The following is a 17,951-nucleotide window of genomic DNA, read 5'->3' as shown; positions in this document are numbered from 1 at the left end:
ACTGGAGAGAGGCAGAGATGGGGTTGGTTAAGTTATTGCTTATAACAGTTTGCTTGTTCTTCAGACATACGGTTCTTCTAAGAAATTGTTTTAAACATAAACACGGCAAGTAGTAATTTGTTTATCTCTCACTGATGTCTGGGAGCTTTAGCAGATGGGGTCTGAAGCCCAGACCTGGCTTTGCATGCTCTGGGGTTCTCTTAAACTGCTCAGCAGCTTGAGGGGGTTCAGCCACAGCTCCCATGTCAAAGTGAGACATGGCTCTGTTGTTTGGTGACAGTGCTAAGCCACTGGATTTTGCTTTGGGGATGTATGGGGCACTGTGCCACAGGATTGTACCCAGGCTGTGCAATTTTCTGAAGTTCTGCAGCTGCAGAATTAGCTATGGGAACCTCTGTGCACCATGGAAACAGTCTATAAAAAGAAAAGTATGTTTTACTTGCTCCCCACAATCTGCACTGGAAGCCAGCGCTGGATTTTCTTTCCAGCACACTGAAACCTGAACCTGATTTCACACATTGCTGCCAGTGGCAAGATGTGACAGCATTTGCATGGTGCTGTGGTGGAAAACATTGCTGAGAGCCTGAGCACCCGATAGGGGCTTTTATCCAGCAGCTTCCTAAAGGGATGTGGGTTAGATCATCACTGCCAGGGTGTGAAGTGCCAAGTGTGGGTTTGCTGGAGGGATACCGAGCTCCTCCATCATTTCTATTGTGAAACCTTCTTGCTGGAGGACAAAATGGCATCTGGTGGGAAGCACTTCTGTGTCTCAGAGCTTTTTCCTTTGCACTTGTTTGACACTTGAGTGAGTTTAAGGATTTGGTTTAGATTTTGAAAGGGGAAAGGCTGTTGTGCCAGGTTTTGTGCTCATGATGGGTCAGGCAGTAGAACTGTGGGCAATTTAGGGTACAGCTGGGCTGAACTGGACTGGGCTGAACTGGGCTGGGGACATGGAGTGTGTGCCCCTTTGTGCCATCTGATGGCTACTTTGAGACCACTTCTGGATACACAGGCAAACATGTTCAACCACCTTTGGGCTGTGCAGTGTTTGCTGGGTGTTGGTGCAGCTCCTGGCAGAGTGGCATTAGTGTGGCAGACCCTGCAATCCTGTTCTTTACCATGGTCAGGGTAAAGCATGACTGTGCTTTTCAGTGTTTGAGGTGATTGTTTCAAGTTAAGTTTACTGCATACAGAGGACTGTCAGCATTTATGAATTTTCAACCTGTTCTCTTGGCTCTGAAGTTGCTCAAGGGAAGTGTGCTAGAAAGCTTCATTAAACTCAGGTACCCAGTTTTTACAAGTAGAAAACTGGCCTTGCATTTTGATCTTATTCCCAGAATAACAAACCCCCCAGAAGCTGGCAGGCTTCAGGAGTGGATCTTGAGTTTTGCAGCTGCCTGCTTTGGGATGCTTGTTATGAGAACTTTGGTTGGTAATTTAGAGTGTATACCCTGAATTTTGGTGTAGCAGTTTGCACTGGAACTGTCACTAGATCGATATAACGTGCTGCTAACATGAATACTCCTGAAGCTTGCAGGGATTGGAATAGAAGTGTATGTCATGTGGGAACAAAAAGGGACCAGCTGAGGCAACCAGCAGTTGTTGGTTTAGATCATAAATCAAATGGTTTGATGTTATTCCCTGCCTCTAAAGTTTTCCTTCCCTCGTGCTCCTGTCGTTACATTGCAGCGCAGCTTTCGAAGCTTTTCAAGCTGTAGCAGCCAAGGGAAAAACCTGTTCAGAAGAAGTAAAATTTGCCATTCACTGTGTTACTGAAACTGATTCCTGAGAGCAGAATAACAAAAGATCAGTCCTACTGCTCAGACTTCTGAAGCATTAAAACTTTCTGTCATGACAGAAGTGTAGAGAGGATTCAGATGGTTGGACCTGCTGGGGAAAATCCAGCAGGATTTGAGTGCTGTCCCTTCTGATACAGGACACTCCCCAGCTTCCCCTGTGGAATCAATATAATTATTTGGGTTGAAATGATCTTCAAGATAATTGAGTCCAACCATTCCTGCAGTACTGCCAAGCCCACCACAAAATCATGTCCCCAAGTGCCACATCTACATGGCATAAATCACTCCAGGGATGAGGATTTAAGTCCACTACTGTCCACTGCTGCCCTGGACAGCCTGTCTGAGGGCTGGGCAACCCTTTTGGTGAAGAAATTTTTCCTAATATCCAAACTAAACTTCCCCTGGTGCAATTTGAGTGAAAACAGGTGCCACACTCCTGAGACAAGTGAGGCTGGACCTGGAGCTGCTAATGCTGAGGCTACCTGAAGAAAATGTGTGTAATAATGCCAAAAATAGGGTTCAGTTCCCTCTACAAGCATTCCACTGCTAGTTTTGTTTTTCTTCATACTTTGCACTGGAAAGACAACAATGCCATCCTTTTTTCCTGGAGGAACCTGGCAGTTGTGTAGAGCATGGTGTGACACATGCTGCTGCTCTCCCTTCCCCAGGCTTAGGGTTAGGGTTGCACAGTTCAGGTGTTGCAACTTTTGGAGTTCCAGGTGTTTGCCAACTGAAAAAGCCCTCTGAAGACAATAGAAATAATTCTGACTTTTCTGCAAATACAAAACAGGCAGAAGATACAGTCTGCTTTTTAAAATTTGCACTACAAAGATATCCCCTGCAAGGGTTTTATCTACCAACATGTCCAGGCTGCTCTCACTGAATGCTGCCATTGTGTCACCTTGCTGCCTTTCTCTCACTAACATTTGATGGTGTTAATAGAAATAAATTAAGCAATGGACTCGTGTTTCCCTTGGCTTTGGCCAAAAGCAATTATTTGTATGCAGCAGCACCAGGAGGAACTCGCTTCACTTGGGGTAACAATGAGTGAATTTATGCCAAAGTGGCCTTTTAACTTCATTATTCAGGAAAAAAAAGTGCATGTAAGTGTAATCTATTAGTGCTGCTAAGCACATCAGTATTAGGGCACCAGTGTCTCCAGAAGGAAGCACAGCCAGAAGAACTGTAAAGAAAGCATTTTATCTCTGCTTAGGGACAAAAAACTGTCAGAAGAGAAGCTCTTTACATGGTTGCTCACAAAATGAAGAATTCCTGTAGAATATATTTCTATCTGTTTCTTGGAGTCAGAACATCTGTTCTGGCACAGTGGAAAACAGCAGAGAACCATGTTGTTTATAGGGGGTTCACTAGGACAAGCAGGATCTTCTAGGATGGGAATCTTCCTTTATCCCCATTTTATACCAGTTCTCACATGTGAAAAAAATAAGGCCCCTTACCCTTTCCAGACTGCTGAATTAGCCTCATTTTATGGTATCTACCAAGGCATTAAAGCATCTCTGAACTGCTGACCCTCCCAATCTAGCAGCAAAAAAGAATGAAAAGAAGATATTTGATATTTATCTATAATGATCCTTCCACCTAATTTTCAAATGCTAAATATTAGCATTTTTAAATGATTGGTTATTCTATTGCAGTCATTTTTCAAACAATCTTTTCTGTGTTACTCAACCTCAGCCTTGGATTTATTTTTTATGCCACTGTTGGGCAGGATTTCCACTGGTGACGGGAGGAATAGAAAGATTTCAAGAGGACAAATCCCAGCACTGAAATACCAGACTCTCTCTCAGCTCAGGAGTTGTTGCTGCTACCTTGCAGAAACAGTCCAGGGCTGAGTAACCAGGTTCAAATGATACAGAAATGTTTTCAAAGATTGCTTCAGTGGCTGCTGGCAGAAGGTCACGCAATCAGTGAATGGCAGGAGCTGCTCTTGGATGGGAAATAAGAAGAGTGTTTTTCTTGTTGCTATGGCTTTGCTGCACTGACTTGTAAGTGTTTGAGAGGGACAGAGCCTTGTCCTGCACCGTCACACATTCCATCCATCCAGTAATTTCCCTGTAAGCCTGGAGTGTGTGATGGTGTGTGGATGTGAAGTGGTTTTCAGAACACTATTTCAAGCAATGTTTTAGCTCAGACAGCTGGATAATCCTGGAAGGGGGGCTCAGGGACTTAAATCCCACCGATGTACATTTAGTTGGTCTTGTCTGGTGCTGGTGAGGATCAAACCTCTGCAGGATTTGAGAGCTCATGGAGCCTCATGACCAGAGGCTGGCAATGTGAATTCCTCCTCCTTCCACTTCCTTTTTCCCTGGTCTACCCATTACTGTGCTTGCTCACTTCAGTGTCTCAGAGGCTTTGAGAGCAGCCTAGATGCATCTTCCCCTGGCAGCTCACTTGCTTCCTTCTACTTTGGAGCCATCTCCAGCCAATCCTGGGGGGACAGAAGGCAGGGAGGGGAGCTTGCAGCCAGAGGAGAGCAACACTGGGTTTTTATTTTCAGTCTGTAAGTTCAGTAGTGAGAATTGCAGACATCTCATTTCACATAGTCCAGAGACCAGGAGCAAATCTGGCAGAGCTGGCAGCTGCTGGGCGAGCCCTGGGACTTGGATTTCACTGTCTGTCTCACGGAGGCATCCTAAAGAAACGCTGTGTGTGTTCACAGAGGTGAGGAAGGCAGAAGCAGGCAGGACTTGGAAGGAAGTGGGATGATGTGTTTGCATCACATGAGGATGATAAGGTACTTCCCAATCCATTAAATAGGGTGTTAAACATCTCCGGGGATAAATACCTCTAGATCAACTTGACCAGATAGCTCTCATTCAAGAGGCTTTGTCATGGCTTGGGAAGCTCTTTGTTTCTTTCAGCTAATTTTTGAGCGCTAGAGAAGTTCTCTAAACGGACCCTTAGGTACAGAAGGGACTAGTGGCTGTAGGCACAGGGAGACACCCAGTTAGAAACACATTTCCTCGTTGCTCGGCGGGCTCGGCAGCACAGCCCTCTAGTGGGGACAGAGCTTCTCCCGCCCGGAGCCGGCTTTGCCTGGGAAACTTCGGATCTGCTCTTAACGACAGTTAGTCCAGGCAAAGCCAGGTCCAGCTGTCACACCAGCGTTCTTTACTGGCAAAGATGCTTTAGCAAAACTTTCATCCTCGGCCTAACGGCTCATGAGATGCAGCAGGTCAGATGACCAATCCATTTAGCCTGGTTTCACCCTGGTGTGAATGGGTTGCTTTCAGCGAAGGGCAACTCCTTTTTGTTACTGGGAATTAACTCTGACGTTCCCAGCTTGTAAAAACTCGGGAGCTTTTATTTCTCGCTGTGTGGATGTGTCAATACTTTCCCCAGTGCTCCAGGTGAGCTCTGTGTTTGTTCAGTATGACGTGCGCTGCGAGCAAACAGTGTGAGACCGACGTGGGCTGGCTGGGGTCGGTCCTGTCACTGCAGCTCTTGTCTTCAAATGAGAAGTGATGCCAAGACTCTGAGTCTTTTCTCATTTGGGGCGAATCATGCTATTTTCTATAAGAAAGGAGGTGGCATTGCCTATTTCCAGTGGTGCTGGGGACAGTTCACCCCCCTGCACTACACAGGAATATTTAGTTGCTGCATGTAACAGCTCCACTGGTGGTCCCTTCCCCACTCTCTCTTCACTTCTGTGTGGTGTTGTGCAGCTCAACTAAGTGGCTGGGGGATGTTTAGAAGTTTCTCTGGCTCTCAGTGGAGCTGTGGTTGTCGTGCAGATGCCCCCATGGGGAATTGGGACTGATCACTCTTCACTGCACACACCTATCTATCCTGGTACCCATTACCTGGTCTGAGGGTTGTGAGCTCTGGTCTGCATGAGCTTGTGTCTGAGAACACTGAATAAATAGGGCCAGAAGCTACACTACCTGTCTTTAATTCCTCATTTCTTCCCAGTACATTCCCTGTTTGGTCAGGAGAGCTGCTGCCCATCCCTTGTGTGTTAACCAGCATCAAAGGCAGCTGTTCCCAGTAGAACTGGAAGCAAGATTTTGGTTCAGGGCCTGTAAAGTGGGGCTGGAAAACATTCCCAGGGGAAAAAGTAAAGATGTTAACCTAAGAGTGATGAAAACACTGTTGCAACATCCATGGAGTAGTCTTACAGATCCAGTTGGATCTGTCCTGTTCCTGTGGAAAGCTGTGCATGGTGGGCTGTTCTGCATCATCTCGAAGTTCAGGTGCTGATGTGCTGTACATTGACTTTGATCAAGTCACACAAATGGCTGTTTCTTAATTGCCTTCTCCCTTTAAAAAGGGGATAATACCTTAGAGAGACTTCTGAGGTCTTGCTCGCTAATAAAGCTCTTCAAGAGCTTGGATGGCAACTACTTTGAGAGCACAAACTGTTATTAATGATTTCCGTTATTACAGAAGATGAAGCTGTGTGGTTCAGCTTTTTAACCTTGAATAGTGTGCTTGCTTTTGTTTCCACTGCTGTTCAACCTGTGCAGGCAGGTTTGCACCTGGTCTCCTTGCACAGACCCATCAGAACCACACCAGGAGTTGTGTGTGTGCAGAAGGAGCAGGTGTGTCACTGAGGAGTCGGTTTTACTCACAAGGATGGATTCTGAATCATGTGGAATGGCTTGAGAATGGCTAAAAATGGGTTTAGTGGTGGTTCTGTTTATGGTTACTCAATTCTGATTGGGGGGTGGCAAGAGATAAGCTGTGATAAGGGTCGTCCTCACTGTATAGAGCAGTGCAAACATCGCTGCTGGGGCTGTGGATTTGGGCTGTGGAAAGGAATATTAGGGGATATTTGACCATCAGGGACCTGTTCCTTCAAACACCTGCACTCCAGAAGATGAAAATTCTATCCACAGAAACAACTCTTCCTGCTCCTGTATTTGGCAGTGACTGGTGTAGCCTGTGATGTATGGAGCTTTATTTCCTTTTCCTCTCTTGGTCTTGGCTCCTGCAAGAAAAAAAAAACTCTTTTATTCATGCCCATGCCAGATGCTAACTACTGCTGCTTCTAAGGAAGTAGTGACCAGGATGAAGTGGGAATACAGCCCTCAGCCCACAAGGAATCTGGTTTATTATGAAGTTTCCCAAACCTTTACTCTCCTTTTTTTCCCCTGACTCTGCTCTGGGTGGCAGAAAAAGTACACTGTGGATAAGAGCTGTGTCTGCCCCTCATGCCATGCCCTCCTTCAGTCCCTCCTGCCCCTGTTTCCTTACTGGCCTCACTCCCGAGAGATTCACATTTCGCTGCTTATTCCTCAGCAGGGTTTGATGGTCATGGCGGACCCAATGCAGGAGGTCCCGTTTGTTATTTAACCTACTTTTCAGAGGCACAAGAACATCAAGTGACTCGCACAAGGTCGTCCATGAGTCAGTGACTCCTCTGGCGTGATGGCCAGAGCCTGCAGTCCCTGCTCCCACCACTAGATCCCTGTGCCCACAATCCACAGCACCACAACCATTCAGTTAAGCTCCTGCAGCACCTTAAATGTCGTTTATTCCCGGGTTTGACAGCAGCCCTGGTATTCTTGTGGAGCTTTGACCTAGGAAATGACAACAGATGAGGTCAGGTCATCATTAGCAATGCCCTTGGAAGCATCACTGCTTGGTGCTCAGGCAGGCTCTGTGCTGTAGGTGCTGTCACAGCTGGGACATAGCTCTTCCCAGGACCTGCAGCTCGGTGGCATCCAGCAGGACTCTGCTGGACCAACACAGTCGGACAGGGAGCCCCAGGCTCCCTGCGTGGGCAGATCTGTGTCCATGTGAAGGAGCTGGCAGGTACCAGAGGTAATGAACACATTGTGAGGAGAGAGGGAAGGAAGCGACTTATAAATAATATATTTGATGTATATTATATATATGATACAGTAACAGCAGCACTTGTTTGTTACGGTGTGCGTTTTTTTTAATGTGTAATCTCGTAAGGCACTTACCCCTGTTCCTGACAACTCGATAAATTATTATTACCAATTCTATATCTAATTGCCAGTTATTTCCCCCTAGACAATTTGAATCCGAAAAATACCCACTAGAATGGTGCTTGGTGGGCCATTTCCCAGCGCTTCCCTGGCTGTTTCTGGACGCAGCCCCTCTTCCGCTGGTGAGCCCCACTTCTGCCAGCCTCGTGACCCCGTGCTGGCACAAACAATTGCATTTCTGTCGGGCTCATGACCCCACTTGTAACGGCGGTGACCCCCCTTGGGGTCAGGACCCCTCTCCTGCACGGGGAGCAGCTCCTGCCCAGCAGCTCTTGCTGAATGGCTTTTCCTCCCTCACTCCCCGTGTGGACCCGGCTGTTCCACACTAAGTTTGCCGATGTGAAATTTAGGTTAATCCATTTCCAAAGTGGATTAAGCTAACCCACACAAAGGCACTTAGTATAAAATAAGAGTGTCCACATGGTGAGGCAGCACGGAATAGTGACTGTGCTTCCAACTCGCATCCTGGCCGGCTTGTGTCCTCTGCGAGATCTCCAAATGGAGGGGCAGGCACTTCAGTCCCAGGGGATGTGCTATCCCAAATGGCTTTAAGCTGGTCCAGCTTGAAGCCAAAGGAAGTGCAAGGAGTAAACAAAGCCCAGCAATGGGAAGGGGTTAAAGCCCGCTCCGCTGAGGTTCTCGGCAAGGCTCCTGTTCACCTTAAATGGTCAGGATTTTATTTTAGCTTCAGGGAGGAGCAGCAGCCATGGAGCTGGAAGGGAGTGCAGAGAAGGCCCTTTGGCTGGGGGCTCACAGCCCGCTGCCCTCCCAGCCATCCACTTCCTGCGGAAGGCCCTTAGGGCTCCACTCGCCTTTCAGCCTCTGGCTCCATGATCAGCCTGGAAGAGATAGAAATGTAGTACTGAGTGATGCCCATTTTCACCTCTGGCCTCAGACCTTCCTGAGCCACTCTTCCCTTGCACACTTCCCTGGCAGTGAGGTGGTTAATGCTGGAACAGATATCATAATTGGACATCCGCACTAACAAGCCATAAACCCAAACCTGGCAGTTCCTATCCTGGCTCTGGCACCGTTTCTGGCACTTGCCTACTGCAGGTTTCACACCGAACCACTACACTTGGTTTATTTCACAAACCATTTCCTTTGTAACCATTAAATAGAGAAACATGAGGTTGGCTGGGGAGGGGGATGCTGCAATGCTGGTGCCCATCACTGCGATGGGGATCACCATCCCATCATGGTGATCCCAAACTAGGACAGAGGTCATTGACCCACTGCCCTCGGAGACCAGCCTGGGAGTGGGTACCAGCCTGGGGGATGCTGGGACACCCAGCGCTGCTCCGCCGGAGCTGGGGCACAGCATCCCCATCCTCCCGGTGATGTTGCAGCCGGTGCCCTGCCCAGGGCTGTGCTGGGCAAGCCGCTGGTTTCCCAACAGCCCTGCTCCAGCGTTCGGAGGCTGCGGCGGTGGGTGACGGTGCTGCCGGCAGCGCGGGGTCCTTCTGCTCCCGCGGAGCGAGGGAGAATCATCGGGAACAAAAGGATGAGGCACCGCGGCACCCAACGCGCGGGGAAGGGGCTGCGGGACCCACCGCGCCCGGGGCTCGCTGCAGGGGCCCCGCGCTTGCACCCGCGCACGGGCGGACGCAGGGACCGAGCTCCCCGGGGCCGCACGGAGCCGGGCGGGCAGAGGGTCCGCGAGCCGAGCCGTGACGGGGGGCAGTCCCCGGTGCTGTGCCGAGCGGAGGGTCCCCGCATCGCAGCCCCCCGGGCCGTGCGGAGCGGAGGATGCCCGGGCGGGTAGCGGCCCTCCCGGCCGATGCGAACCGATCCGTACCGTGCCCCGGCCGCGCATTCTCGCGCTCTCCACCAGGCGCCCGGCCCTGGACATTGTCTCCTCCCGGGGAAGGGCCCTCCCGGCCCTCCACAATGTGCTCTTCCAGGCGCGGCTCCGCGCCCCCCGCCGCGCCCGGCCCGGTGCGCCCGCCCCCCGCGGCCCCGCTCCCCTTCCCCCGCCGCCCCCGCCCCCTCCGCCCGCGGCCGGGCCCCGCTCGCCCCCCTCCGCCTCCTCGGCCCCCCCCCGGGAGCCGGGAGTGACGCGCTCCGCAGCGCCGGCCCCTCTCCCCGGGCAGCAGCTGGCTGTCAGCCTCTCCGGAGCGCCGCCAGCCCGGGCCCCCTCCCTCCGTCCCTCCGTCCCTCCGCCCCGCGCTCCCCGCCGCGCCGCCGGGCTGGCGCAGGCCGGCAGGCCCCGGGCTCCGCTCCAGGTAGGCGCCCGCCCGCGGGGGGCTCCGGTACCGGCCCCGGGGCGGCGGGCGGGGGGGGATGCGCGGGGGCTCCACGCGGCCGCGGCGCTGCGGGGCTGGGGAGGAGAGGGGGGGCCACCGGCGGGCGGGGCGGGGCGGGGCGGGGGGGGCGGTGGCCGCGGGGCCCGGCCCCAACTCCGGGGGGAGCGGCCGCCCCGCGGCCCCGGGAAGTTGCGGGTCGCCCGCCCGGCTGCCCGGCGGCGGGGGGGGAGGGCGGCGCGTCCTTCCCCGCGCCCGGCGCGGCTCCCCCGCGCCCGGAAGAGCACAAAAGCGCCGAAGAAAGTGGGAGGAGGCGGCGGCGGGAGCGCTCCGTCCCCGGCCATCCCCGGGCACCGGCCCCAGCCATCCCCGGGCACCGGCCCTGCGCCGCCATCACCACCGGCCCCGGCCCCGGGCGGGGATTGTGCTGGAAATAGCCGCCTCCCTGGAGGTAAAGCCCTACTTACGTGTCAATCCTCGCCGCACGCTGAGCCCCGCACACGCGCGGGCAGGGCTCCATCGCGAGTGTATCTATTTACCTGCGGGCGGGGGTAGGACGGGGACGGGGATGGGGACGCTCGCCCGGCGCCTCGCACCTCGCTGCTGCGGGGGGACACGCGTGGGAAACCGCGTCCCACCGGGGTCCCGTGGCCGTCAGGGAGGGTGGGGACACGGGGACCCCCGGCAGCTCAGCCCGCAGCGCTACTCCGCTCGGCCACCGCCTCCAAAACCGGGTCCTTCCCCCCCCCGGCACTCTCTTCCCGGTGCTGGGGGAAGAGCAAAGTGCCCTTTCACACCGCGCGGTATCAGGCACCGTCCCCTCCTCGCGTGGAAAAGCAATCGGCTGCGTGCAAGTTCAGGTGCGGGGGAGGCAGGTGCGGGGCTCCAGGGTGGTGGTGGGAGTCATGCAGCCCGGTCCCCCTTGCCCCGCGTTCAGCACCTCCCCGCTGAACAGCAGGAACGGGGCAGCGGCTCCGGGAAGGGGTTGCGGGGCCGCCCCCCGCCCTGGCAGCTCCCCGCGCCTCGGGGCTGTGGGAATGCTCGGGGGGGTTCCCAGAAGAAGAGCTCTTAGAGAAGGGGGAGGGGGAGAAGGGGATGAGCTTCCCTTCCTCTTCCATTTGCCGTTTGCCGTTTAAATTAACTCTTTTGCCCATTTTCGGGAACTAACAAATTATCCGGGTTTTGCCGGGTCCCGTAGAAATAAGCAGAAATCGCGGTAAATAAGGACGTAAGTGACCTGACAAAGAGCGCCGGGGATGTTCTCTTTGGTGTGGGAATTGTACACACGAGTAGGCAGCGCAGTCACAGCTCACCGCCGCCACAGCCCGCGTACACCCGTGTGCTGCGAGGCTTCTCGGGTCTTTGAAGCGATGACCACCACAGTATTTGTGGCTGCAGTACCAATCTTTGACCCGGAGTGTTTTATCTTCCATTAGTAAGCCTTTCTCTGTGCTGAACTGGTTAAGTTAGGGTCAAATCTGGTTCAATACCTTCTTGGCATGCTCAGAGGGCTGGGTTTAAACAGTGGCTGAGACGGAGATGAGGCTGCCTTCCTGAGAGCTCGTCCCTGCGCGCCGCTGCCGTGGGTCACAGTGCGAGGTGCTGTGCCCTGGCCAGGTTTGGCAGGTCTGGGGGCTGCCTGTGCCGGGCAGGTCGTGCACGGCACCGGCGTGGCAGTGGAGCAGTTCTGGGGGCTGGCAGTCACGCGTTGCCTTTTGTTGATTCTAAAAACACGTCTGGTTCTAGTGGGAAGCTGAGCGTGGCTGTGTGCTGGGGAGGTTCCACGGCACACAGCCTCGGTTCCTGCTCCGCGGAAGGAAATCCCATCGGGATGGTAGGCTGTGGCGTGAAAGGACATGTTTTAAAATAAAAGGACTTAAAGAGAGAAAATAAACCGTCCTGAGACTCTGAGCTTGGAATATTAAACGTGAGGCACAGCATGTAAATGACTGGAGAGAGATTGCAAGGCAGTCCCCGAGAAACTGAGCCTGGCTGTAAAATAAGCAGGTTACCGATAGTCTTGCATATATTTACGAGGTTATAAGAGTAGCTTCCCCCCCTGCCCTGCTCCAGCCCGTGCTGTGGGAGGGTGTTCTCCAGGAAGGAGAGCTTGGGTGAAGAAACGTTGTCTAGCAATTACAGCCTTGCAGTCTGGAGGGCTTGATTGGGTTCCTGGATCTGCCAGCAACTCGCTGTGTTCCTGGAGTAGCCAGGGTGGTTGTCAGTACCCGAGGTTTCCAGCTCTATAATAGGAGGAGTAGTTTTCTAACTCGGAGCGAAGTTGGGAAGCTGAGCAGACGCTTGCAGGCACAGTGCTCAAAGATTGTGAATGAAAAGTGGGACAGAAATGTGGAGTGTGAGCCCTGCGCATGTGAGTGTCTGCCTCTGCTGGGTAGAAAATATTGGTTATGAATGTCTGTAGAGCAGCTGTGAATGTTGGACTGTAGATAAGGAGAGAAGCAAGGATTTTGTTTTCCAAACCCTGAGCCGTGCAGGGAGCCCTGCTCCGATGTTTGGGTGTGCCCTGGGAGTGCAGCAGCAGGATCCGACTTCCCCTTGCAGAGAGGAGCTGTGCTGCCTGACCCTTGATCGCTCAGTCCCTTGAACATTGGAAACAAAGCGATGGGACTTTACTGCGGGGTGAGGAGATTTCTCCGGAGAGCTGGGAAAGGCAGGAAGGAGGAGGGCGGCAGCAGCAGTGCTGGGGTTCATGGTTTGGCTCTGGGCTGGCTGCTTGGGGCACCACTGGCACTTCAATCTGTGCCACGAGTGGTGTGGAACTGGGGAAAAGGCAGCAGGTCCTGAGACAGGCACTGGTAATGGATTGCATTCTGTTTTCTAATGAAAGTTTCATTTGAAGTTTGTTTACAGGAAAGAAGAAATTAGCAGAGAGAATTCTCCTGAGAACCCAGAGAGGAAAAAGAATGAGCTGCCTGACTTGCAAGCCAAAAGAGGGTGGAAGGGTAGATTAGATTTACCGTATTGCTCCGAGTTGTGGCTGTTGCTGCTGTTGAGAAATGCTTCCTTGTTTGGCTGGATGGGGAGACCACTGCGAGGCTCAGCCTTCAGCCCCATTACTGGCATCCAGGGAAATTCCGAGCTCCCATCCAACCAGAAATTTTGATCCTGCTCTGGTGTCCTGTGCTTTGAGGCTGGATGTGTGCTGTTCTGTGCTGCTGTCCCTCTGCTCCATCCCACTGACATGGGACTGCTCCTTGAGCTGTGGCTGGGCAGCCAGTGTTCTGGATGCTGCTGCCGGGGCCTCCTGTCCCTGGGATTGTCCCTGGTATGAGGAGGCAGTCCCAGCAGTTCATGGGCAGCACTTGGAGATCACGATGCTCAGCCTTTGGTTTCTGACGTGTGTCCTGAGGAGGGAGTTTGCTGGTGGCCTCTGGTGTCCCAACCAGCAGCAAGGAATGCAGCCAGGGACCAGTGCAGGATGCCAAAGCTGGAGTGACAGGGATGGCCAGAGCCACACTTGAGGCTGGGGCTTTTCTCTGACTTTAGGGAAGTGGCACAGCGGTGTGAGGAGTTCCTGGGGCACCATGGTGTTGGCAGAGCCAGATGGATGCTCTCTCCACAGTTCCCGCTGCTGGCTTTGACCATTCCCTGCTGCCAGAAAAGGTTCACCTGCTGCCACCTACATGGTTGGCTTTGCATTCCCTTGGGGTCGGCTGTGCAAGAGGAGCTGTGAGATGCTGGGAAGTTTGTCCTGTTGGCATTTTGGCCAAGAGTATTAGTGCTGGGAAGCAGAATGCTCTGGCTGGAAAGCAGGGGCTGACTTTCTGCTGGTGGCTGAATCCTGGACTGGTGAACGTGTGACAGCCTTGTTTAACTTGAGTCATTTATAGCTTATCAGTTTCTGGTTTGATAGCCAGAGTATTTCTAATAATAGGCGAATGTTATTGCGCCTCGAGAGAATTGTACACATTTATAAAGCACTTTACATCGCATGTGCATGCGAGGCATCCTTCGTGTCACTGCTTCTCCCCCATGCGTGAGTGCTCGGAGGACATGATGCCTCCTGGGTTGTGGTTTGGGTGCTGAGGCTGGATGTGCTCTGCAGCTGAGCCTGAGCAACCTGAAAACATCATGGGTCACTCCCAGAGCTCCTCCTCCTCACTGGACAGGTGAGAGACTGTGGGCAGCAAGGACCTTGGCATTTGCATTTGTCTCTTAAGCCTGACAGTAATCTTGAGTAAGCCTTGTGAAGAAGGCCAGATATTAGGGTGGCTGCTTCCCTGCAAATGCTTACAATAAAGAGACTATTTATAGTTTGCAACAGGGAGACCTTTGCAGTTCTGTTCCTGTACGTACAAGATGGAGTTTCTGGAGAGGCAGGATTGCTTTTTGGCTGGTGTGGTGGCAGAGCTGTGCTGAGCTAGGGACACTGCCTGTCCCTGCCTTCTGCCCTCCTCCTCCTCAGCTTCACCTGGGCACAGGAGGGCTGCACGGGGACACCTGGCAGGTCTGAGGTCAGGGTGTCCCCCATGGGGGGCGTGCATTGGGCTGCTGAGCCCTGTCTGTCTGTCCATCAGTCTGTCCCTTGGTGCGTGCAGGGTTTCACAAGCTGTAAATTCCAGGAAACTCCCCGGGAGGCACATGGAGGGAGCGGGCTGGGGGCGGCGCGAGCCATGAGCCAGCAGATGTGTCTGCAGGGACGAAGAGCTGGGAGGAAAAGCACAAACCTGTCTTTAAAGACATTTGTTTGTTCACAATAAAAACTATCAGCCAGCGGCAGCCAGACAGGGCCATTTTTATGAGGCGCAGGCATAGGTTGGAGGGGTGCTGCCAATTACTGCTAACATGGAAGGGGAACAGGAATTGTATTTTATCTCAGGACCAGGGGGAGGGAAAAAAAAATAAGAGCGGAGAGGTTTACAAGCCTTTGAAATGTTTCAATCAAAGGAAAGCAGAGTTGAAAGTGATTCTGGAAACATTTTCAGTGTTCCCCTGCACCCCAGGGCTGCCTGTGCCCCTGGCTTTGGGAGGGAGCAGGGAGAGGAAGGCAGATAAAGGGATCACCAGCAGGACCGTGTCCATACGGGAACACGTATCTGCTTCCTCCCAAGCTTTGCGTTGGGAGAGTTCAGCCTGGGGAGGTCCCGCAGCCCCTCCTCTCATTCAGGATCTCAGTGCTGCCTTTATGATGATGGTTTTGAAATCCTGTGGCTGACCTTTCCGGCGCTGGAAGCGATCCAAGGGCTGTGTCTCGAAGTACTGTAAAGGTTAGTGAGAAGGGAGAGAGGGAAAGAGAAAATGTCCTTTCAGCTGCACAAGTGGGAGAGAGGAATGTCATCTATGCCATCGCTGAGGAGCAGGCAGCTGGCTGGGGTCCCTGGCATGAGGGTGTCCTTGCCTCACTGGGGACCTCACTCCCCTAGCCCCTTCCCAAGGTGTGCATTGTCATTTTTGATCAGGTTACAGAAGCAATATCCCTCTGGAGATGTCTGGAGGTCTGGAGGAGCCTCCTCTGCAGCATCAGGCAGTGCAGGTCTTTGGGGATCCATACTTGTGTCCAGGTATACCCCAGAAGCTGCTCCTGCTGCTGCCAGTCCTCTGGTGATTCCTCTTGTAGGAGATGATTTGATCTCAGAAAAGTCTGAATTGTTTTATGGAGCTGTTTCTTGCCTGTCCTCAGCTCCCCCACTCTGCTGCCTCGCCAGGAGCGCGCTGGGGTGGATGGAGATTAAAGGGTAAACTCCAGGGCTCAGCCATCCGCTCCTACAGGATGTGAGCTCTTTCTAATTGTCCTCAATTAGAGACAGTGCCATTGCTCAGGCAAGTCTTCAGGCAGGAAGCAGATCCCTGGTCCCCGCTGGGGCAGCCACCTCGCCCTGCACAAGGAAGGGCTGCTGCCGTGGCCTTGGGAAGCCCAAGGGGCCAGCAAGGCTTCTCAGGGCGGGGAACAGGAGCTGCCCACCCAATTGTTTTTAGGAAGGAGTGTTGTAAGGAGATGTTAAAGCCAGAGAAAGGAGGAAAGGAAGTAGCTCCATGAGTTAACCCTTTCCTGCTTGCCTCCAGGATGAGACGTCGGTGAGCAGCGAGGACTTTGATATGAACGACTCCACATGGATCTCAGCTGACCAGCACCTGAACTCCAGCCTGAGCCCCAGCCAGGACGAGAGCATGCGCAGCCCGCAGAACCTGCACGGCCAAGAGGACGGTGAGTGCCCCGGCGGGAGGGAAGCGCCCCACGCCTCTGCCACAGGATGTTTTTGTGGCTTATTAAACATTAACCAGTCCTTTCTGATCAGGTGTCCCACCTGTGGGATGGATTTCGTATCAGCTCAGCGCCAGCTTCCAATCCTTCCCATTTAGCCTCTGGGCTCCTGCTCAGCCAGAGCCCTGTCCAGCTCAGAGCTGATGGTTCTTGTGCCTGGACCTGTCTCCCAGCTCCTCCAGAAAGAGCTCACTAAATCCCCTTGTAAGGGGGTGACTTAGTTCCCCAAGTCCTCTTCCCAGGTGATGAGGAGAGCACTGTTAGTTCTGAACACAGGGAGGATGCCAAGGCTTTGCAGCACAGTTGCAGTTTTCTGTGCTGGGAAAGCTGCACCTTTGACAGGTCTTGCATCCCCCGGGCAAGAAATTGTGAATAATCTGCAGCAGCCACAGCGATGTTGTACGATGTTGTATGGGGTGAACGTGGGTGTCTCCTCCCTCGGGGCAGGCGGTTGGAAGGGCTGAAAGCAGCACACATGGGCTGGGTGGGAGGAAGAGTTTTGTGAAGAGAGGTGGTGTGTTGCGTCTTGTGAAACATGCAGGTTTAAAATAAAAGAGCAAGTAAATAAGTGGTAGAAGTACGAGTTCAGGTCAGAGTTCGTCGCTGTGATGCTTGGGAGGATTTGGTGGTTGGACTGTTACTGTCTTTTGCTCAAAAGGTTGAATCCTTCATTGTCCCAGCCTGGCTGCTGCTGGCAGTGCAGGAAGGGAGCAGAGGAATTGAGGGACAGCTCAGGCTGGGTCAGTCCTGCTTTAAGAAAGGGGACTGGAAAACCACCCCTGAGGAAAGAAAAGGCTTTTGTGCTGGCAGGTCTCCCTGGGATGGCTTTTAGCTGCTGTGTGGCCAGTGGCAGGGATGGTAGAGACAGCAGGGACACTGCTCTCTTCATTCCAGTGAATTGTGGCACTTCACTTCCCATTGCAAATCTGCAGTTTTGGGAAACTGCAGGTTTTCCCTAGCCAGCCCCAGCCCCAGAGCTAGGCAGCCTTGGTGAGGATGTGAAACCTGCCTGCACGGCACCGCATCCCGGCGGCAGGATGGGCACAGGCACTTCTGCTTGCCCAGGGACCCAGGGGGCTGTGTCACGGCAGGAGGAAGGGCATTTTAGTGATGACACAGCTGCTCCCATCAGAAGCTTTTGGCTCTTTGGGACTAGGCTGCAGCCTCCACGCCAAAAAGCCCAGCCTCTCATCCCTGCGGCCTCACCAGGTCTCTCTATATCCTCTGAACTTTGCCATTCTCCCGTCGGGGCATTTCAAGATTGTGACTTACCTCTCACCACTGAATTCCCAAGTCTCATTTCCAATCTAGAATGACACAGTTTTGATCCCTTTGCTGAACACTATTATTCAACAGGACAGTAATTTAATAAAGGACTCACGTATTTAGGCAAATCAAGATGTTCTCACTAAATCTAAATCCTCTCTCTCTGCGCCCTCTTAGGAATCACTTCCAATTTTTCATGCCCTGTGGTTTTCCTTCAGAAGCAGGTGTCCTCTTTGGGGCTCTTCTTGGCTCCTTTAATTTCTGCTGTAAGGTTCAGTGATGAGAAAAAAGGAAGAAGTAGTCCCATAGGAATGCAGGTGTCCCTGCCATCAGCATCGGCTGAACCAGCTAGACTTTGGTGGATCAGAAGTGATGGTGTCAAAAAAATAAGCAAGCCAATCCCAGGGTTACAAACGAGACCATACATAAAAAGCCAGGAATT

The 17,951-nt window shown here is 53.0% G+C and overlaps 1 protein-coding gene and 1 long non-coding RNA gene across 2 annotated transcripts in view; one reads left to right on the top strand and one right to left on the bottom strand.

Moving 5' to 3' along the window:
• NOL4L (nucleolar protein 4 like) overlaps positions 1–17,951 on the top strand; it is a 63,243-nt gene that overhangs the window by 26,527 nt on the left and 18,765 nt on the right. The window contains exon 5 of the mRNA XM_085079593.1: positions 16,045–16,186. Within this exon, the coding sequence (XP_084935719.1) occupies positions 16,045–16,186 (142 nt within the window). The remainder of the gene's footprint in view (positions 1–16,044; positions 16,187–17,951) is intronic.
• LOC146428703 (uncharacterized) lies at positions 7,272–13,578 on the bottom strand. The gene is made up of 3 exons (XR_014856068.1): positions 12,999–13,578; positions 10,560–11,859; positions 7,272–8,616 (listed from the first exon to the last, which is right to left on the bottom strand). It is a non-coding gene; the product is annotated as an uncharacterized LOC146428703 (long non-coding RNA).

This window comes from Lichenostomus cassidix, chromosome 20, assembly GCF_008360975.1.
Source record: "Lichenostomus cassidix isolate B80296 chromosome 20, HeHo_3.0, whole genome shotgun sequence".
Classification (NCBI taxonomy): Eukaryota; Metazoa; Chordata; class Aves; order Passeriformes; family Meliphagidae; genus Lichenostomus; species Lichenostomus cassidix.
This window is presented reverse-complemented; position numbering and strand designations above follow the sequence as displayed.